This window comes from Haliotis rubra, unplaced genomic scaffold (assembly GCF_003918875.1).
Source record: "Haliotis rubra isolate DU_JTF1 unplaced genomic scaffold, ASM391887v1 Scf20, whole genome shotgun sequence".
NCBI classification, from domain to species: Eukaryota; Metazoa; Mollusca; class Gastropoda; order Lepetellida; family Haliotidae; genus Haliotis; species Haliotis rubra.
This window is the reverse complement of record NW_025766003.1, coordinates 1843744-1866801: the sequence shown is the minus strand read 5'-3', so window position 1 is coordinate 1866801 and position 23058 is coordinate 1843744. Positions and strand designations below refer to the sequence as shown.

At 40.9% G+C, this 23058-nt stretch overlaps 1 protein-coding gene across 2 annotated transcripts; it reads left to right on the top strand.

The window, feature by feature from the left end:
- The first annotated feature begins 1261 nt into the window (after positions 1-1261).
- On the top strand, positions 1262-22563 carry LOC124275574 (acyl-coenzyme A amino acid N-acyltransferase 1-like). 2 transcript variants are annotated; one of them, XM_046711164.1, is made up of 9 exons: positions 1262-1406; positions 8405-8719; positions 9991-10254; positions 11648-11817; positions 13919-14032; positions 15606-15691; positions 15951-16014; positions 19908-20106; positions 22223-22563. In XM_046711164.1, the coding sequence occupies exons 2-9, from the start codon at positions 8425-8427 to the stop codon at positions 22333-22335; spliced, it is 1305 nt and encodes a 434-aa protein (XP_046567120.1). In that variant the 5' UTR covers positions 1262-1406; positions 8405-8424; the 3' UTR covers positions 22336-22563. The 2 variants fall into 2 exon arrangements, with proteins under 2 accessions (XP_046567120.1, XP_046567119.1); XM_046711163.1 differs by having other exon boundaries at positions 1265-1393.
- Positions 22564-23058: the final 495 nt, after the last annotated feature.

The window sequence follows — 23058 nt, the reverse complement described above, 5'->3', positions numbered from 1 at the left end:
TGGGCTGGTAACATTTGGATTTCTGGCTGGGTTTTTGGCTTATTTCATACAGTGCAATTTCTGATGTCCCCCGGCGTGATATTGCAGCAATATTGCTACAAACGTCATAATAACATACTACTTTACTCACCCAATAGCTGATGTAATGGTGCCAAGACTAGCACAGGCATAGCTCTTGATATAAAACATTTCTGTAACATACAGTTTTCTAGACGTGCCCTCTTTACTTAACTAAGATGCCAGGTTTGTCGAGGTTTTTTTTTCATTTTAAAAGAAATCGATATCATTTTCATTTTCTTAAACTATTACTATTCGTGAGTAGAAAACTATCACTATCCGTAAGTAGAGATTTTAATAATCTCCAAGTGAGTGAGTAGGTGTGTATAGTTTTACGCCACATTTAGCAATATTCCAGCAATATCAGGCGGGGGACACCAGAAATGGGCTTCACTCATTGTACCCATGTGGGGAATCGAACCCGGGTCATGTAATGAGCGAGCGATTTAACCTCTTGGCTACCCCACCGCCCCTAACATATGCTGAGACACACCTACATTTTTCCAAGTTATAAAAGAAAACTTCCGGGATCTAGTCAAATGGGCCGAGGGACAAAAGGGCAGAGAAGTACCAAGTCAAATGGGCCGTGAAAAAATGTCAAAAGGGCCTTATTCTTAGTCATATGGGCCAAACCAAAAACAAGTTTACAAAAGTTTTTACATTATTTATCGACATATATAGCATTAAAACATAATATCATAACAATGATAAAATGGTAATTGCCAAGCATGTCTTTGCATTTTATGGCAGTACATATACTTCATAATTTAAAGTTCTTAAGCACTGAGTCAAGACACGTAACAATGAAAACATTTGAGTCACGTGTTCAAATTCCATTTAGAATAACAACAGCAGCAAACTGAACACTATTTACACTATTCTATTATGTAATTTATTAGAATTTAATTTTCGGCCCTTTTTTCGGCCTTTTTTTACTTTTGATTTTGGCCCATTTGACTTTTTCCATCGGCCCATTTGACTGTTTTTTGGCCCTTTTGTCCTTCGGCCCATTTGACTACAACCCGTTCTTCCTATCCATACACAATATTCCTCGCTTTCTCATAGTGATCTTCTCTTATGGAAGAATAGGAAGTCTTTAAAAAGATGACTTAGACCATATATGGGAGAGTACAGATTTAGCGTTATGGACCGAACGGGCTTTCATACACCTCGCTTTGACCTTTGTACATAGTTATAAATAGTAACAGAGACGACGCTCCGTGGCTGTCCCGTTTTTAATTCGCTCTGAACATAAGTGGACAGATTGCACCCAGACAGATTGACGTGAAATGTGAAATGTGGTGTCATCGGTTGTCAACAGTTCTAAGATATACAAGTACTGTGCACAGGTTTGAGTTAATGTCATGTAAATATACTGTGGCTAGGAATGTACTGTGTACTTGTCATTGTACCATGTAACGCCATGTTTACGTTTGAATATCGTGGGTATATGGGTGGTCACTTCAGGTGATATCAAACTGGGATTATGAACGCCAGTGCAAATTAATATGGGATGTTAGGAGATGCTTAGGAAGAATCGGGACTTGTACAACGGAGATATTTGTATATTAAGGGATCGATCATTTAATATAACACCAAAACCACCACCACCACCAGTGCACAACCTGAAACGTTGTAATTAATGACCGGTCCCTAAGTCCATAACTACATATACGCTTCCGCAGCTAACATATGAGGTTCATTCTTCACTATGTGAATATTTAGATAATTTGCGTCTTTGTGTCGCTGTGCCATTAGGAAAATACATGCTGAGTTTTATATGGCACACTGTTTGTGAAATATGTATGATAAGCGCTGGTATTTGGCTTGCAATCAAAGGAGCAAAATTCTGGTGAGAAAAGGTTATATTTAGGAGATAAACCTACTGTGTGGGAAAATCAGAGGTATATAACGCAATTATAATAGCTTTAAATGAACAATTTAAAGCTATTATCATTTCGTTATATACCTCTGATTTTCCCACACAGTAGGTTTATCTCCTAATTCTACCATGACGTCAGTAAACACTGGATTGTGATTGGTTAATTAAAGTCATTCAGAGGTATATAATCACGTTATACAGGTCTCTGATTTTCCGTGCGCAATTATACATGGTTTGCGGTAATGCACTATTTTTGTCTGCCCACCAACATGGCGGACACCAAACACCCTACCTATGCATCGATAAATTACGTCGATTTTGCTGTCGGAAATTACACATATGTCTTTAAAGATGGATTTAGCGATGACGGGCTCGACTCACTACTTGCGTAAATCACAGCAATAGGTGTTTATACATACAAAAGTACTTCGAAAGCATGGAAACAAATATTTAGTCGAGCAAGATCAAAACATCGTCTGCTTTCCGAATAAAAAATCAGCAACAAAAATATATTTACGTTGATTCTATTTTATGTCAAAATACATTAAGCAATAGACTGCTACATAATTTCCGTATTAAATTTATTATCAGTTTTCGTCAACGATATCGCCACTGATCTTGATCCGGAAACGGAGGATGCATTAACATCGAACGCCAAAGAAATTTTAATACGTTCCGTCCACATAAATAAACAGCTGGGTTATCAATTCAAACAAAATGATATATTTTTGAGAAATTAGTACGGTTTCAAATTTAGCGGTAGTAAAACAACATTACAGAATCTGCAAACAGTTCTGTTTAGTCCAACATATTTTTTTCTAAAACTGTCAGAGGCTCTCCTGTCGCATCTTTCCAAATTTGCACGTAAATGTAAACAATGACTTCCGAGAAAAGGTCAAGGCCATGAGGTTGCTGCCATTATTCTAGTGGGGAAAGGGTCTACGGTGGAATTTTCAAATGTGAACCAAGCTTTTAAAACTTATTTGATATATGTTTTCTAACTTATCAGTTAGTGATTGGTGATTTATGCATTGAAAAAACAAAACGTTATTTGTTTTTACTGAATCTGGAGTTTGTTAGTTATTGACGGTTTGCCACCAATCACCCCGTTTCAGGCGATGCCACTTGATATTGGAATGCGAGGCCGCTTCACGTATTAACTCGTCACCAAAGAAAGAGTTCCAACTAAAATTGTTCATAAAATTGTCATGGTAGAATGGAGATAAACCTACTGTGTTGGAAAATCAGAGGTATTGATTCTATAGTGCATTACCGTAAACCATGTATAATTGCGCACGGAAAATCAGAGACCTGTATAACGTGATTATATACCTCTGAATGACTTTAATTAACCAATCACAATCCAGTGTTTACTGACGTCATGGTAGAATAAGTACTTGATGAGATTTTGACCAGATAGTACTGCAGATCCAAATATAGTGCCAGCGTTTACTGATTGGATGTAATGAATAACTACACATGCAACTTTACAGCCTTGCAACTTACATCATAATTGTTTATTCACCTGTGCCCATCAGTATTCTTAAATGATATGCATCTATTAACTTAGTTGAGATCGAGACACGTATCTGGTTTCACTGGTAACGTGTCCTGGTTCCGCTGGTAACATGTCTTTTTTCACTGATAACACACCAGGTTTCACTGGTAACACACCTGGTTTCACTGGTAACGTGTCTTGTTTTAATGGTAACACCTGGTTTCACTGGTAACGTGTTTGGTTTCACTAGTAACATGTCTTGTTTCAATGGTAACAAATCTGGTTTCACTCGTAACGTATCTTGTGTCACTGGTAACGTGTCTGGTTTCACTGGTAGCGTATCTTGTTTCACTGGAAACGTGTCTGGTTTCACTAGTAACGTATCTGGTTTCACTAGTACGTGTCTGGTTTCACTGGTAAAGTACCTGGTTTCACTGGAAACGTGTCTGGTTTCAGTGGTAACATCTGTTTCACTAGTAACGTATCTCGTTTCACTAGTAACGTGTCTGGTCTCACTGGTAAAGTACCTGGTTTCACTGGTAACGTGTCTTATTTCACTAGTAAGGTATCTGGTTTCACAGGTAGCATCTGGTTTCGCTGGTAACATGTCTGGTTTCACTGGTAACGTGTTCGGTTTCACTAGTAACTTCTGGTTTCACTGGTAACATGTCTTATTTCACTGGTAAGGTATCTGGTTTCACAGGTAGCATCTGGTTTCTCTGGTAACATGTCTGGTTTCACTGATATGGTATCTTGTTTCACTGGTAACGTTCCTGGTTTCTCTGGTAACATGTCTGGTTTCACTGGTAAGGTATCTGGTTTCATGAGTATATATAGTTTCACTGGTAATGTGGCTGGTTTCACTAGTAACGTGGCTGTTTTCACTGGTGTCGTGTCTGGTATCACTAATAGCTTATCTTGCTTCATTGGTAACGTACGTGTCTTGTATCACTGGTGGCGTATCTTGTTTCACTGGTAACGTGTCTGGTTTCACTGGTAGCCTATCTTGTTTCACTGGTAACGTTTCTTCTTTCACTGGTAGCTTATCTTGCTTCACTGGTAGCGTGCCTGGTTTCACTGATAGCTTATCTTGCTTCACTGGTAACGTGTCTTGTTTCAGTGGTAACGTGTCTGGTTTCACTGATAGCTTATCTTGCTTCACTGGTAACGTGTCTGGTTTCACTGATAGCTTATCTTGTTTCACTGGTACCGTGCCTGGTTTCACTGATAGCTTATCTTGCTTCACTGGTAACGTGTCTTGTTTCAGTGGTAACGTGTCTGGTTTCACTGATAGCTTATCTTGTTTCACTGGTAACGTGTCTGGTTTCACTGGTAGCTTATCTTGTTTCACTGGTAACGTGTCTGGTTTCACTGGTAGCTTATCTTGCTTCACTGGTAACGTGTCTGGTTTCACTGATAGCTTATCTTGCTTCACTGGTAACGTGTCTGGTTTTACTGATAGCTTATCTTGCTTCACTGGTAGCGTGTCTGGTTTCACTGATAGCTTATCTTGCTTCACTGGTAACGTGTCTTGTTTCAGTAGTAACGTGTCTGGTTTCACTGATAGCTGATCTTTCTTCACTGGCAACGTGTCTGGTTTCACTGGTAGCTTATCTTGCTTCACTGGTAACGTGTCTGGTTTCAGTAGTAACGTGTCTGGTTTCACTGGAAACGTGTCTGGTTTCACTGGTAGCCTATCTTGCTTCACTGGCAACGTGTCTGGTTTCACTGGTAGCCTATCTTGTTTCACTTGTAACGTGTCTGGTTTCACTGGTAGCCTATCTTGTTTCACTTGTAACGTGTCTGGTTTCACTGGTAGCCTATCTTGTTTCACTGGAAACGTGTCTGGTTTCACTGGTAGCCTATCTTGCTTCACTGGCAACGTGTCTGGTTTCACTGGTAGCCTATCTTGTTTCACTGGTAACGTGTCTGGTTTCACTGGTAGCCTATCTGGCTTCACTGGTAACGTTCCTGGTTTCACAGGTAGCGTATCTTGCTTCACTGGTAACGTGTCTGGTTTCACTGGTAGCTTATCTTGTTTCACTGGTAACGTTTCTTCTTTCACTGGTAGCTTATTTTGTTTCACTGGTAACGTGTCTTGTTTCACTGGTAAAATGTCTGGTTTCACTGATAGCTTATCTTGCTTCACTGGTAGCGTGCCTGGTTTCACTGATAGCTTATCTTGCTTCACTGGTAACGTGTCTTGTTTCAGTGGTAACGTGTCTGGTTTCACTGATAGCTTATCTTGCTTCACTGGTAGCGTGTCTGGTTTCACTGATAGCTTATCTTGCTTCACTGGTAACGTGTCTTGTTTCAGTGGTAACGTGTCTGGTTTCACTGATAGCTTATCTTGCTTCACTGGTAACGTGTCTGGTTTCACTGATAGCTTATCTTGTTTCACTGGTAACGTGTCTGGTTTCACTGGTAGCTTATCTTGTTTCACTGGTAACGTGTCTGCTTTCACTGATAGCTTATCTTGCTTCACTGGTAGCGTGTCTGGTTTCACTGATAGCTTATCTTGCTTCACTGGTAACGTGTCTTGTTTCAGTGGTAACGTGTCTGGTTTCACTGATAGCTTATCTTGCTTCACTGGTAACGTGTCTGGTTTCACTGGTAGCTTTTCTTGCTTCACTGGCAACGTGTCTCGTTTCACTGATAGCTTATCTTGCTTCACTGGCAACGTGTCTCGTTTCAGTAGTAACGTGTCTGGTTTCACTGGTAGCTTATCTTGCTTCACTGGTAACGTGTCTGGTTTCAGTAGTAACGTGTCTGGTTTCACTGGAAACGTGTCTTGCTTCAGTAGTAACTGGTAAGGTGTCTGGTTTCACTGGTAGCCTATCTTGCTTCACTGGCAACGTGTCTGGTTTCACTGGTAGCCTATCTTGTTTCACTTGTAACGTGTCTGGTTTCACTGGTAGCCTATCTTGTTTCACTTGTAACGTGTCTGGTTTCACTTGTAGCCTATCTTGTTTCACAGGAAACGTGTCTGGTTTCACTGGTAGCCTATCTTGCTTCACTGGCAACGTGTCTGGTTTCACTGGTAGCCTATCTTGTTTCACTGGTAACGTGTCTGGTTTCACTGGTAGCCTATCTGGCTTCACTGGTAACGTTCCTGGTTTCACAGGTAGCGTATCTTGCTTCACTGGTAACGTGTCTGGTTTCACTGGTAGCCTATCTTGTTTCACTGGTAACGTGTCTGGTTTCAGTGGTAACGTGTCTGGTTTCACTGGTAACATGTCTTGTTTCAGTGGTAACGTGTCTGGTTTCACTGGTAGCGTATCTTATTTCACTGGTAACGTATCTTGTTTCACTAGTAACGTGTCTGGTTTCACTGGTAGCTTATCTTGTTTCACTGGTAACGTGTCTGATTTCACTGGTAACATGTCTTGTTTCAGTGGTAACGTGTCTGGTTTCACTGGTAACATGTCTTGTTTCACTGGTAACGTGTCTGGTTTCACTGGTAGCGTATCTTGTTTCACTGGTAACGTGTCTGGTTTCACTGGTAGCGTATCTTGTTTCACTGGTAACGTGTCTGGTTTCACTGGTAGCCTATCTTGTTTCACTGGTAACGTGTCTGGTTTCACTGGTAGCCTATCTTGTTTCACTGGTAACGTGTCTGGTTTCACAGGTAGCGTATCTTGCTTCACTGGTAACGTGTCTCGTTTCACTGGTAGCCTATCTTGTTTCACTGGTAACGTGTCTGGTTTCAGTGGTAACGTGTCTGGTTTCACTGGTAACATGTCTTGTTTCAGTGGTAACGTGTCTGGTTTCACTGGTAGCGTATCTTGTTTCACTGGTAACGTATCTTGTTTCACTAGTAACGTGTCTGGTTTCACTGGTAACTTATCTTGTTTCACTGGTAACGTGTCTGATTTCACTGGTAACATGTCTTGTTTCAGTGGTAACGTGTCTGGTTTCACTGGTAACATGTCTTGTTTCACTGGTAACGTGTCTGGTTTCACTGGTAGCGTATCTTGTTTCACTGGTAACGTGTCTGGTTTCACTGGTAGCGTATCTTGTTTCACTGGTAACGTGTCTGGTTTCACTGGTAGCCTATCTTGTTTCACTGGTAACGTGTCTGGCTTCAGTAGTAACGTGTCTGGTTTCATTGCTGGGTATTTGGTTAAAGTGAGTGATTTAAGATCTAAGGACACATCGGCCATAAGTTACAGATTCGTAATAGCTAAAGGTAAATTCTAAAACAAATTGTCAACGAAGGACAGTTATTAGTGAGTGAGTTTTGTCACATCTGCAAGTTTTCAGCCATACCGTTCAGCAAACCAGTTATAAATTGATGATAAATAAAGTTATATTTTAAAAACCTGTCGACGAAGGACAGTAAACACAAATAGAATATCACAGAAAAGAATTTAAAACTAGCATCTATCTCTAAAATTTGATTTCTATTTTGAACAATAAAAAACTGGATATAGATCGCCATAGATCGCTTGGTTAAAGATAATTACAAACTGATTTTGATATTTTAAAAGATTTTATTTGGTTTTACATAATTACGTTCTGTTATAAAAATCATTTGTGTTCCAGTTGCCATGTTAGATATGTAAGGAGTGGTAGTTACACCAGAATCGTTACCATAAATGTCCTCCAAAATGAATCCCAATATGTGAATAACATTTGAACTTTTCCGCTTATGGTTCCATGTTTACTGTTATGCCTGAGTAGTTAAAAAGATTGGAAAAGACCACCAGATACATTAGCTTAATATTGGTCACTTTTGTTTCCAAAATTTTATACATTTTGCGCAGACTTTTGGTTTCATTATTGACATGATATTACTAAGGGGTAGCCTAGTGGTTAAAGCGTTCGCTCGTCACGCCGAAGACCCCGGCTCGATTCCCCGCATGGGTGCAATGTGTGAAGCCCATTTCTGGTGTCCCCCACCGTGATGTTGCTGGAATATTGCTAAAAGCGGGGTAAAACTGAACTCACTCACTCACTCTTTTCAGTTATACGACTGAAAGGAAAGATGGCAGATAATTCAAACAGTGAATATTCAAGTGCTACCCGGCGTCTTCATGTCATCGGCAGAGCTCTGTCACGAAACAACTTCTCCCCTACCCTGCTAGTAGAACCGTCCGATGCTTTGATAGATGAGCCTTTGTCTGTCAGAGTATCGGGCCTACAGCTGCATCAGAAGATCACACTGTCTGCAGTTTTGAGGGGTGAAGGGAAGGAGTTTGCGTCCTGCGCACACTACACGGCTGATGATGCTGGTTGCGTGGATACTGCTGTCCAGCCAAGTGAAGGAGGGTCATTTAATGGTGGGTTTTACAGTGTATACATCAAATACCTTTGTGTCGAACCCGTTATGTCAACATTTCGGTTGTCTCGAAATACAATTTTGGTTCATGCGTAAACTTTCTTTGTCATCATTGGTCGGTTAAGTCGACCTTGAAGTATTTATGTTGGCCCTTTAACCTCGACACAACGGTGTTTTACTGTGTTTAACTGCTTCTGTCAGTCGTATTGGTTTGGTTGTTTAACGCCGCACTCAGCAATATTCCAGCTGTATGGACGCGGTCTGTACCAGACAATCAACATCATAATCATCATTCTTTGCGAGTGGGATACGATGACACGTGTCAACCAAGCCAGTGAGCCTGACCCCCGATCCCGTTTGTCGCCTCTTACGAGTCTTGTCAGTTGTAAATATGAGTGTGTGAGTGAGTTTAGTTTTACGCCGCACTCAGAAATATTCCAGCTATATGGCGGCGGTCTGTAAATAGTCGTGTCTGGAATAGACAATCCAGTGATCAACATCATAATCATCGATCTACGCAATTGGGATCCGATGACACGTGTGAACCAAGCCGGTGAGCCTGATCACCCGACCCCGTTAGTCGCCTCTTAGGACAAGCATGGGTTGTTGAAGATCAGTCTTGTCAGTTGTAAATATGAACTTTTCCTCAAACGTATTTTGCATTAAGATGGATGTGAAATGTTGTCATTTAACTGTTCAGACCTTTTACTCTCTCCATCATTATCTAAAATATCATAAATGATCGCTAACGTTAGGTCAACTATCTAATCGCAAAACAGTGCGCTTTGGAGAGTATTCGGAGTATTCGGTGCAGCAAATCAGATATTGAAAGCATGTGTAAACGGGAAGTTCCGAATGAACGCGTTTTACTCGTTGTATCCAGCAGTGTTTCATCTCTGCTACACCAAACGTCATAGACCACCGGTTTGCCATGGAAACCAATATTTCAGAATGTTGGCCAAAAAACTCCACGCAACTCCCGTTGGAGGCTTTTGTAAAATAATGACGACCTCAGACCAACTCAGCAATAAGATGATACTCACCACCAAAAGAGGGGCGGTGGGTACGTGTGGTAGCCTAGCCGTTAACGCGTCTGCTCGTCACGCTTAAGACCCAGGTTCGATTCCCCATACGGGTACAATGTCACTCACTCACTCACTTTGAAAGAACGTAGCTTCGAAATTTTTTCCGAAAATGATTTTTCCCAGTTTTTCAGACAGTAATAAATGTGTGAATATTCAAGTCTATATGTTGTGAATGTTACTATTTCAGGAATTGAGCCGGAGGGTCTACTATGGGCAATGACAGCTCAGAACACGAGCTCGAAACGACTGCTTATCAAAGACGTCACCAGACCCTATGACGTCACCATATCGGTCCACTCAGATCACATGGACTTGAAATCCACCCAATCACCGTGCAACACGTCATCAGTGCTCGATACAACGCACGTGAGAAGAGGGTATATGCGTGATGGGGTGCAGAGGATTCCCGTACGCAAGGGGCGCTTACGTGGAACCTTATTTATGCCTTTAGGTATGCTCAATCTCATGTTATAATAACATGAGTGAGTGAGTTTAGGTTTACGCCGCTCTCAGCAAAAATCCAGCTATCTGACGGCGGTCTGTAAATATTCGAGTCTGGACCAGACAATCCAGTGATCAACAGCATGAGCATCAAACTATAAGCACCAAACGCATTTGGGATACGATGACATGTGTCAACCAAGTCAACGAGCCTGACAACCCGATTCCGTTAGTCGCCTCTTACGACAAGCAAGGTTACTGAAGATCAATTCTAACCCGGATCTTCACAGGTCTTATAACGTATATACAGTTTGATTCGTTGTTTTTGTTCAGGTGACTTAAGATGAACTGACTTGCTTGTGCATGTTTGTGAAGGGAGCCACCGGTTGGGTAGCACAAATTCACGTTTTCCCCGTACGTCATGTGTCATCACTACGTGATAATGAGTAATAAGGGGCGGTGGGTGTAGCCTAGTGGTTAAAGCGTTCGCTTGTCACGCCGAAGGCCCGGGTTCGATTCCCCACGTGGATACGTTGTGTGAATCCAATTTCTGGTGTCCCCGCCGTGATATTGCTGGAATATTGCTAAAAGCGGTGTAAAACTCATCTCACTCACTAATGAGTAATAAATACGAGTATATGACCGCAGTATGTTCTGACCTTTGGACCAGACAAAATGGTAAAACTGGTGATATTATTGGTATTTATTTCCAAGGGTGTGATCATAGTAATAAAAGCCTTGGTTCGGGAGCTACCACAGCATTTCTCACCCCATTTTATAAAGGTGAGAGTCCAAAGAATACTCTTCGAAAATATCAAAATGAATAACAGGGCAGACGTTTGTGTTCAGGCTCTTGGCTTTTAAATAACAGATATCAAACCTTAATACGCAAGGGCTCACAAACACTCACAAACCTTTAAGCACACTCACAATATAGTCTGCCGCACAGTCCCTGACCCCAATATTTCCCATCCACCCGACCCTTTCTGCGATGCTGAAACCCAAATTAAAGTAATTCCAGAGGTTCTGAATCACCCTTCCCGCTCGGACTCCTTTTCAATTTAAAAGGGATTGTTTGCTTCTATCAAAATGGTATGTATTCAGAGACTAAGCTTTAGTCTAACATTCATATAATCTCTTTCCCTCTCTCACACACACGCCCACGCACTCACTGAAAATCGGGGGCCGTGGGGTAGCCTAGTGGTTAAAGCGTTCGCTCCTCACGCCGAAGACCCGGGTTCTATTCCCCACATGGATACAATGTGTGAAGCCCATTTGTGGTGTCCCCCGCCGTGATATTGCTGGAATATTGCTAAAAGCGGCGTAAGACCATACTCACTCACTCACTGAAAATCGAAAGGTTATTACCTTTAATTTGAAACGAATAAAAATTGACGTTGTAGGTGAAGGGCCGTACCCCGCCGTCCTGGATATGTTTGGTGGTACCGGAGGGTTGTTCGAGTTCCGGGCGGCCCTTCTCGCCTCCAGGGGATTCCTTACGTTTGCTTTGGCGTATCTCTTACATGATGGTCTACCCCGTGCATTCGAGGAACTTGACTTCGACTATTTCCTGGTACGTATAAAGCATTTAAGACGCATGGATTTTGTAGAAAGTACTCCCAAACGAGTTCTTAAAGAAACATATGTTCAATGTTTATGCATACATTTTCGTTCATATTGATTATTGTCTGGGTGATTGCACTACTGTTTAAAACAGAATAATACGTACTAAAGTACTGTCGGAAATGCTAGAAAAATGCTTTTGGACTTATATTTAAAATTCAGAGGTATTACAGTTACTTAAATAACAAAAATCACTTCAAGAAACATCTACCTAATGTAGACCGAGGAATAAATTTTGAGACATGCTCTAAAGTGTGTTTTTACTGATGAAAATACAAAAAACTTAGAAAAATAAGGGGTAGTCGGACGTTATTTGATACAAACATTAATTGCCTGTGTTACGTCATCAGCATCCACGGTATCGACAGGTGAAATTGACACCTGAGCACACGCTCGGCGAGGGGTCATCTCAATAGATGTTTTCTGCAAAATGTTGAATATGTGTACGTATAGTATACGTATTGGTTATGTAAGGGATCATTTGGGTATGTGTGTTTGTTTTGAAATAAACATACGAATTACTGTACATTGGAAAGAATCCTATCACATGTGTTATCTTATCGATTGATTGTAGAAATGTGCAACGTTTTATAAATGTTTTGCATGTCAACAGTATATTTCATTGAAAAAATATGGATGTAATTCGGTCAGTTTAATCTAGTTGTGAACATTGGCCAAAGATTTAACGAAGTCACTGGTGTAGCTTCTTTAGAATATATATATTCTTCTTGTCATAAAGTTTGTAGACCGCCCGTCTAAGCACTCCCTTGTCAAAGTTGTCAAGGATGGTTTTACGTCCCGGTTTTGCTTTTGAGACGGTCCCTGTCTTGTCTGATTTGTTTACAATATTGTAAACTTGTTGGTAAGACATACCAGCAGCTTTACAAGTTCTGTAATAAACCCTTTCTAAACAAATGAAAGGTTTACCTCTGTCTTTTTCAAGTAGTAAACACTTATAAACCGTTGCAACAATTGACTGCAAATCGTTGGCCATGGTGGACGCTGTGATAAAGATGTGCATGCATGACGGGAAACTTATTTATCAAGACTTAACATTTATATTAATATTTCTTCAATAAAGAAACGATAATTGAGTAAAGTAACACAAACGTTCAACATTTATTTGTTTAGGAAATACGTTAATTCATATTTTTACACCACCTGTATTATTATTAGCAAAAATGTAAAGACTATTTCAGATTTCTGTTGTTGAACACTGAAAAAATCTGAAGTTGCTGGTTTGGTACCAAATTCTCTCCTGTAAACTGCCCTTTAAATGCATGGGAATGTTAAATCGATTGAAATAAAAATTAGGTACACTATAGGCGAGTTGATATATTGACAACATAGTACATTTATCACCTTTATAAAGATATTAAGGCTGAAAAGCATTTTCCTAGCATTTCCGACAGTACTTTAAGCCTTGCGTACGTGATTTATCTGATGTTCTTGGGGCGGTGGGGTAGCCTATTGGTTAAAGCGTCTGCTCGTCACGCCGAAGACACGTGTTCGATTCCCCACATGGGTACAATGTGTGAAGCCCACTTCTGGTGTCCCCAGCCGTGATATTGCAGGAATATTGCTAAAAGCAGCGTAAAACCATACTCAGTCACTCACATTGATGTTCTTGACTTATCTTAAAGTCTTTGGGTATTAGTCCCAAATACTTATTCATTTTGCAATTACTAATTACTGTGTATCATTATTGACGAGCCTCACAATCTACCTACCCGTGAGGATCCGGGTTAGAATTGATCTTCAGTAACCCATGCTTGTCGTAACAGGCGACTAACGGAATCGGGTGGTCAGCCTCTCTGACTATGATGACACATGTCATCGTATCCCAATTGCGTAGGTCGATGCTGATGATGTTGATCACCGGATTGCCTGGTCGAGAATCGATTATTTACAGACAGCCGCCACACAGCTGGAATATTGCTGAGTGCGGCGTAAAACTAAACTCACTCAGTCACTATCTACCTGAATTGTACGTATGTCTCGTACCCATAGACGTTGGTGCAACTTGATCGTCTTCCCAACATGTTCTGTAGGAAGCCGCCGAAATGCTGTATGAGCACCCTCGTGCACAGCCTGGAGGAATTGGGGTAATTGGCTCATCTTTTGGAGCTGGACTTACGAATATGCTGGCGTCCTTCTGTGACAAGGTAGAAACTTGTATAATTTATATAGATCGGAAATATGTCGATTAGCAAACGGTGAGTCGATAACACCATTTGAAGAGTTTTTAGATCCCTGACTTTTTATGCTTTGTAAGTGAACGGCTTGTGCTGCCGGTAAGTCAAACCACGATTACTCTTTCCACGAACACCTGGTCTCATCACTGAATTTTAGCGATCCATTCATCATTGCTTTTTTACGCTCAATAGAATCCTGATAATCAAGAATGGGTATACTATGGTGTTGACCAGCTAGATCACCATATACTAACATGATTGGTCGTCACATGTCAGTGAATGACTTGGTACTTCAATAAACTGGGATCTAATGAAGGAAACTGCTGACATTTAGATAAAGGTATTTCCGGTGCTGGAATATAAGGTAAACTTTTGGTATGCATCAATTATTAAATCCCACATTTGTGAAAAGTTTTGGTTCTTGTCAAAATATGGTAACGCGTCTTGGATTATCTGTCAGCAAATGACCAAACTGACAAATCCTTTTGACCATCTACGGGTTCGCCTTGACTATGATGTGTGGTGCAATGTCTTGAAGATGGGGTTTAACTAACACCACTTTAGTTCCTTACTAGTCTATGTCAGACAGGGATATATTTAAACCGGCGAGTCAGTGCAAATGCAGCTATCTTGTAGTGTTTCCCGGGACTTACGATGAGAGCATATCATCGTCCTCCTGTAAACAGAAACGGTGGGTAGCCAAATGATTAAAGCGTCCGCTCCTCATGCTGAAGACCCGGGTTTTGTGGACTTTGTGTGTCCAAATCGTGTAATCACGTACGAATCAATAGCAGCAAACTACATGTATCATCTAGTTCCGGTCGCTGATTTGGTCTTCTCGCGTGCTCCGTATCAGCTTTCTCATTCAGACCAATAGTGGGACTATCCCCAACTGAAGGCCTTATGGAATGCTGTAGAAAGGCGTGTGCTCATACGTCCAGAATAATCCTTGTATACCTATGAGATAGCTACGTCTCGATCCACAAAGCGTTCGTAACGTTACGACCTGTCGTAACTCTATAGTTTACCATGCGCTTACGAATGTCGTTGTGCTTTGCGGATCGGGACCCTGAACGCAGAAGGGGGTTTCAGTCATTCTTCGCAGATTCTGCTGAGTTTGCAGAAACCACCTCAAGACGTAAAATAATCATCTTTCCAAAACCTCCCACGTTTATTTGTAGATTTGTGACTGCCTTGAATGTGAAGCTATGTATCTTTGAGGCTGTTGCGTTTTCGTAGTGAGTGAGTTAAATTCTATGTTCACGTCGGAAATTTTTCGGACGGATATTGTGACGGAAACAACTTAGTAAGATTAAAATGCGATTATTCATACAGCACGCATTAATTATGTGGATTTTACCATGGTAAGACAGAGTCTTAGTCTATGAGGTGACAGAACGCTGTCGTATGTAGTAAATACGACTATCCACGGTGGAACCTGGCAAAACGATATAGACGATAACGAGACTATCTCGAGAGGGGTTATTGAGAGATACATAATGGTTTCCATTGTATGGCAGTTTATGTTGCGGTGTGTTTCCAGGTCACAGCAGCGGTAGCCATCAATGGAGTTCCGGTGTCCCCATTACGAGACCAAGACATCAACGGACAAACAGTTATTGGATACATGTACGTGTTTGCCATAAATATACCAGTTGTAAATATCCCTTATGGATCTCCTCATAAGAACTCCTGAAATGACAAAAGATCATTCACCGCTCAACGGCTCTTCAGGTGTAATCTTCATAATATATCTTTTAAAAGACGTATTACTGTACACTGCTGAACTTGAACCCTACACACACACAAATACACACACACAGGCTTAGTCTGTACTATGTGCAAAGGCTTAGTCTATAATTACGTTATGATATTGGATCTGTTTCAGACCATCAGTGGAAGCTGCTTATGATGAACAGAGTGTACTCTACAAGGATTATGATGTACTTCCAGTAAGTTTTTACATACTCACTCTGGTACAAACGTAAACCACCAAGAATACAGCCTGTTTAAGGGTATGTGACATGACACGGGCAGTATCTTTTATTATCTTACCTCCATGTAAAATACTTTAATTTCATTGGTCAATGACGCTTTAACAAGTTTCCAAGTAGTCACCCCTCCACAACTAAAAAAAATATTACCCGCTGCCAAACTCTCCGCCGAAAGGCTGTATTGCTAATAGTTGTATAGTAATAAGTGTGTATTTATATAGTGCTGTATTCCATACATCAGCATACTCTAAGTGCACATGAATATAACTATATACAAAGTCTGGATGTCACACAGTTCCGAGTTCAGGCACAGAAAGCTTGTTGAAAAAGAAAGGTCTTTAGTGTACAACGGAATGATTGAAGAGATTGCGAGTCTTTCACATGTACTGGGAGGTTATTCCACTCTACAGTTGCGATATAGGAAAAGTTTTTCTGTCCATAGCGAGCCATCTTGGCCTTTGGAACTGTGAAGAGGTTTTGGTTTGAGGATCTGAGTGTCCTGGAGGGATGGTAATCCTCCATCGTGTTCCACACGTATCGTGGAGCTGTGTCAGAGACGCACTGATAAGTCAGACAGAGGACTTTGAATTAAGTCTGTATTCCACTGGTAACCAGTGTAGGTTCTGGTTTTCATGGTTCCATCGTCAGCTCAGAGTCCAGTAAGACGCCCATGTTGTTTGAAGAATGCGGAACTGCGATTGATGAGGAACCAAATGTAAGTTTGTTCAGTTCAGTCTGATCCCGTCAGGAAGGGGGGCCAATCAAAAGTGCTTCAGTTCTCTCATCGTTGAGTTTGCGCTTATTGGCTGTCGTCCATTACTTGATAGCCTCCTAGCAGATTGACATCCTTCAGTTTGCAGCAATTCCTGAAGATGTTTCTGACTTGAACATATCAAAAAGCCGAGAATCGTATGCGTAAAAGTATCGATGGAGTCCGTGATTGTCAATGATGTTGCCAAGGGTCTTAGTATAAAGTGCTGACATGACAGGTCCCAACACTGAGCCTTGTGGAACTCCACACACTAACTTGCCTGATGTTGAGGTGCATCCATCGATGGGCACTGCCTGACTTCTATCACTGAGGTAGGAATCAAACCACTGTAAAACAGAATCTTTGATCCCAAACTGACTGTCATGACACTTAAAGAAGTTTCCGTGGTCAGTGATGTCAAATTCTGCACTGAAATCTACAAGAACTAACAGAGCAACATTTCCTTTATCAATACCGTTTCGGATTTCACTGAGAACGTGGAGCAGGACTGTTTCATACTGATTGAAAGGGCTCTCGTCGATCGTACTTGTCAATGCGTTCAGACAACCGAAGACACAGTGCACGTTCTATTATGATAAGTTCGACACTGATCTGTAGTTCGACACTGATCTATAGTTTTGAGCATATCAGGGTCAAGAGAGGGTTTCTCCAGCAGTGGTTTTAGTACCGGAGTCGTCTTGAGTGAGTTAGGCATGACTCTAGAGATCAGGCTGAAATTTACAGTGCTGGTTATGGCAGAAGATCTACAATGCTGGAACAAGGATGTTGGCATGTTCAAGTAGTACCTTGGTTGGAACAGGGGCAAGCATACAAGATGTTGGTTTGACAGTCTTTACGATGATCAAAATCTCATCATGAGTGAGAGGGTTGAACTCTCCAACAAAGATACTGCCACTTTCTGGGAATGATGTATCTTCTAGCTGATCCCGAATTGATGTAATTTTATCTTGAAAGTACTTTGCAAGCTCTTCAGCAACTTTCTTCTGTATTCCCATTAAAGAGCATAAGAGCTGGTATAATTTTTTGAAGTCTGATTGGTTATCAGTTATCTTAGAATTGGAATAGTTTTGTTTAGCAGTTCTGACAGCTGCTGTCACAAAATTTCTGGTTGATGCATGCCTTGTCTTTCTCCGTTTGCGTTTAACTTGTAGACCCACAGAGTGCTTGTCTTGTGTACGATAGTCTTCTCCACTTCCGGTGCATGTTTGTCGTGGGTTTCCTGAAGCACTGTATTGTAGGTGTCGACATAACTTTCACAACACTCGTGTGAGACTCTTTAGAGGTTGGAGGAAAGAAGGACACAATCAAAGGCTCCTGTATCGAACTGTTTTATGTTACGACACTGTTCACTACTGGGAAAACTACTAAAAAACTATTAACGTTAAATAGAACCTAAGATAACGTAAAACCTTAACATTGTTAACATTATAACGTACGTCGAGACAACAAGATTCTGACAACGTAAATGGGAGTCCACAGAATAACGTTGTGACAACGTAAATGGGAGTCCACAGAATAACGTTGTGACAACGTAAATGGGAGTCCACAGAATAAGGTTGTGACAACGTGAATGGGAGTCCACAGAATAACATTGTGACAACGTAAATGGAAGTCCACAGAATAAGGTTGTGACAACGTGAATGGGAGTCCACAGAATAACGTTGTGACAACGTAAATGGAAGTCAACAGAATAACGTTGTGACAACGTAAATGGAAGTCCACAGAATGACGTTGTGACAACGTAGATGGACGTCCACAGAATAACTTTGTGACAACGTAAATGGACGTCCACAGAATAACTTTGTGACAACGAAGATGGATGTCCACGGAATAACGTTGTGACAACGTAAATGGAAGTCCACAGAATGACGTTGTGACAACGTAAATGGGAGTCCACAGAATAACGTTGTGACAACGTAAATGGAAGTCCACAGAATAACTTTGTGACAACGTAGATGGACGTCCACAGAATAACGTTGTGACAACGTAAATGGAAGTCCACAGAATGACGTTGTGACAACGTAAATGGACGTCCACGGAATAACTTTGTGACAACGTATATGGACGTCCACAGAATAACGTTGTGACAACGTAAATGGACGTCCACAGAATAACTTTGTGACAACGTAGATGGACGTCCACAGAATAACTTTGTGACAACGTAAATGGAAGTCCACAGAATGACGTTGTGACGACGTAAATGGGAGTCCACAGAATAACGTTGTGACAACGTAAATGGAAGTCTACATAATAACGTTGTGACAACGTAGATGGACGTCCACAGAATAACGTTGTGACAACGTACATGGACGTCCACAGAATGACGTTGTGACAACGTAGATGGACGTCCACAGAATAACTTTGTGACAACGTAGATGGAAGTCCACAGAATAACTTTGTGACAACGTAGATGGACGTCCACAGAATAACTTTGTGACAACGTAGATGGACGTCCACAGAATAACTTTGTGACAACGCAGATAGATGTCCACAGAATAACGTTGTGACAACGTAAATGAAAGTCCACAGAATATGGAAGTCCACAGAATAACGTTGTGACAACGTAACAACGTAAATGGAAGTCCACATAATAACGTTGTGACAACGTAGATGGACGTCCACAGAATAACGTTGTGACAACGTAAATGGAAGTCCACAGAATGACGTTGTGACAACGTAGATGGACGTCCACAGAATAACTTTGTGACAACGTAGATGGACGTCCACAGAATAACTTTGTGACAACGTAGATGGACGTCCACAGAATAACGTTGTGACAACGTAGATGGACGTCCACAGAATAACGTTGTGACAACGTAAATGAAAGTCCACAGAATATGGAAGTCCACAGAATAACGTTGTGACAACGTAGCAACGTAAATGGAAGTCCACAGAATAACGTTGTGACAACGAAAGCACAACGCTGGAACAACGTGAAATTGTTAGCTGGGTTATTCTCAAATTTCACTTAGATGTTTATCAAACAGGCTTTTCCTTAGGCCGATGTATTATGATTATACATTTCATATTAAAATTACGGACTACATAATCCTACATGCAATATTTGTTTTGCCTGTAGATTTGGCGATATGGAGCAAAGCTACTTCATCTGGTCAGTGAAGATGACAAGGTTGTATTTGTATCGTCGTATAGGCACTTAATGGCGAAGGTACCACAAGATAAAGCACACAACATTCAGACCGTATTCTATCCTGGAGCAGGTCATCTACTGGAGCCACCCTATGCGCCCCTGTGTAGAGAATCCTACGTTACAGGAGGTAAGGAGGTTAGGTCTTTGAATGGTATGGAAGAGAGTTTTATGGATGTCAACTTCTTTATTATGACGAACACAGCGTTTCGGATTATATACTTACACCTGCATCAGGTGAATGAATGCTATGGGACAGAGGACATATATATACACACACACACATGTAAGAACAACAGAAGTAATGAGAAAACAAAGTAGGAAGCTTAGCAAGCGAGGTTAAGCGCTGTTAGGTGCTTGACAAAGGAGAAATGGAAGCTAACGCTTAAAAGTTAAATAGCTCTGATAGGCGATGACAATGGACGACTGTGAACTTTCGGCAGTCACAACCGGAGTGAAATAATACTATTTTGTAAGAGATTAAGTCAATACATCAAATGACATTTAAAAGATTTAGTGTTTCCTAGTTTCATATATTTATAATAAACTGGTGCAGTACAGTTGTCTTCTAACAGTAAATGAGTGCATAGCTATTGTCGACCACAAACCAATAATATTTATATTTATATGGAGTTACTCACACAGTGTATTTCTCACCCTGTCCAACATTCTGCTATCCCTGAAATCTCGGGATACTGCAGGAATGAAGATTACACTTGGGCTATCAATGTTTTCCCACAAGTAGGTCAATTTTCCCAAGCAATATGGAACTTATGCACCGATGTTACCTGCTACCATCACACGCTCTGACCGCCTCCGTGGTGTAGTGGTTAGAGCGTCCGCCCGGAGAGCGGAAGGTCGCGGGTTCGATCCCCGACCGCGTCATACCAAAAGACGTTAAAATATGGTACCTGTTGGTCCCTGCTTGGCGCTCGGCATTAATGGGTACAACAAGGACTGGTCGGCTCGGAGTCAGTATAATGTGTCTGAGTGGGGTATTCATGCTTCACTGCGGCATGGTATCTCAGTGAACTAGCACTATAAAACCAGCTTCAGTCTGGGCTAGTGCAAGCAGCCGCACATACACACGCATGCACGTCGTCATATGAGCGAAATATTCTCAAGCACGACGTACAACCTCGCCTCGCCTCGCCTCGCCTCGCCTCGCCTCGCCTCACCTCACCTCACCTCACCTCACCTCACGCTCTTGAAACCCAGGCTTGCTTTATCTTTCTGCAGATATGTTTGTGAAAAATTCATTTCGAAATCATTTACGTCAGAAATAATTTAATGACTGAAATGAAATACGTTACAAAAATTAAGATGTTATAAAATATGTTACATAATTTCTGAAAATTGTTGTTTTTTTCATCTTTTTATATTTCTCTCTGTATTTGCGAACCTACTCTCTCTCTGGTTGAGGTTGAAGGGGGGAAGCGTATATAAATATGGCAGAAATTACCCATACTGACAATATTGAGCGATTGCATTTTACGGCATACGTTTGACATGGAGTCAAAGCGGCTGCCAATAAGTGGCACCTACCTGTACGGGTGAAACCACGGTAAATACCAAAAGAGATTATTATGTCATGCCACGTTGAGGTGTAAAATGCTTCTTTTGACAGACAGACAGATTTATTTCAGTAAAAGGCCGAAGGCCCAAAATACAATCTTTACAGAATGTTTGACCTATGTGCGAAGAAATAAAATAGTATGTATCTTTTTCCTTAAACGTTCGACCTTCTCCAGATAGTGACATACATTATAAATAACTTTATTATTTGTCATCAGGACATCCAATTTACAAAGTGTCATACAGATAGACAATCTTTCTGTGTAAATTTACAAAGGTAAGTGTTTCTAGGTGAACTGTAACTATTACAAATAAACATTACATGGTATTCATCTTCGATATAAGATTCGTCATTCAGTTTACAAAATGGACAGTACCTTTGAGAGTACAAAATATTACAATATCTTCCGGTTTCTACAGTATAAAATACTTTTAGTAAATCGAAATCTTGATAGGGTGGATCTGAGTGTTAATGGAAAATTCCATGTGAGATAAGAGTCAACATTAAGAGTAAACAGCTTCTATTGGTTAGATACAATAACATTTGAAAATATGATTTTTCACTCATCTCAAAATATGTACATGAATATGACACAGATCACAAGGAACACCTGGACATTGTCCCAGATACAGCCCAAATCCTTGTGTAAAAGTTCATTTTCCTTCAACAGGAACCCGCGTACTTTGGGGCGGAGAAAGGAAGAGCCATGCTGTCGCCCAGGAGGATTCGTGGAAAAGAATTCTGGATCATTTCAATACTTACCTTTCAAAAAGGAGTGTGTGATGAACTGAAACAATCATTTGTGTTATTTCACAATAAACAGTATTTGACCACATTCTTCAAAGGCATTTAGAAGTTGGTGTAGTAATACAAGACATCTTATGGATAACAACTTGATTTATTTTTCACATATACAAGATATGTAAATTGAGTATATACAAGCGCTAGGGAAAAATGAGATATAATTGAATATGTACAAACAATGCAGTGAGATCAAAGAGCAGAATACAATGATAGGGTATGTTTTTACAATAAGGGCAAGGGTGTGTTTACATAGCAGAGTGAATTTGAGAGTCTTCTGATTTCTGGGTGATGAACCAGGTGCTGGGGAGGTAAACCCCTTGATCTCTGTTGATCTCAGACACTAATCTTCTTATGTTGATTGACTCACACAGTTTTCTTTTGCGCCAATTGCTGAAGTTGGAAGCCAGGATTTCGGTGTGTTGCCAGAGTGGTTGGGATTATTAACGATGTGTTAATGATGAGAGCAGATTTGAGATCAGATTTCCAACAGAAGCTTTATGTCCTCTTAGTCTTATGTTGAAGGGCCGACAGGTTTCTCCAATATAGCTGCCTCAACAATCACAACTGATTTTGTAGACACATCCTCTGGGATTAGGTTCTCCCTGATTGCTGCTATCTCTTCCATTCGCTCTCATTTCCCAGTAAACAGCAGATGGCGTATCAAACAGGCTTTTCAGCTCTAGAAGCGTCATTTAATCTGCA

Excerpts from the sequence above, each read along its gene's own strand:
- LOC124275574 (XM_046711163.1), top strand. The coding sequence starts at position 1,354 with ATGTGGTGTCATCGGTTGTCAACAGTTCTAAGATATACAA. Across the intron at positions 14,033-15,605 it reads TGGCGTCCTTCTGTGACAAG|GTCACAGCAGCGGTAGCCAT; the intron begins GTAGAAACTTGT and ends GTGTGTTTCCAG. Across the intron at positions 20,107-22,222 it reads AGAATCCTACGTTACAGGAG|GAACCCGCGTACTTTGGGGC; the intron begins GTAAGGAGGTTA and ends TTCCTTCAACAG.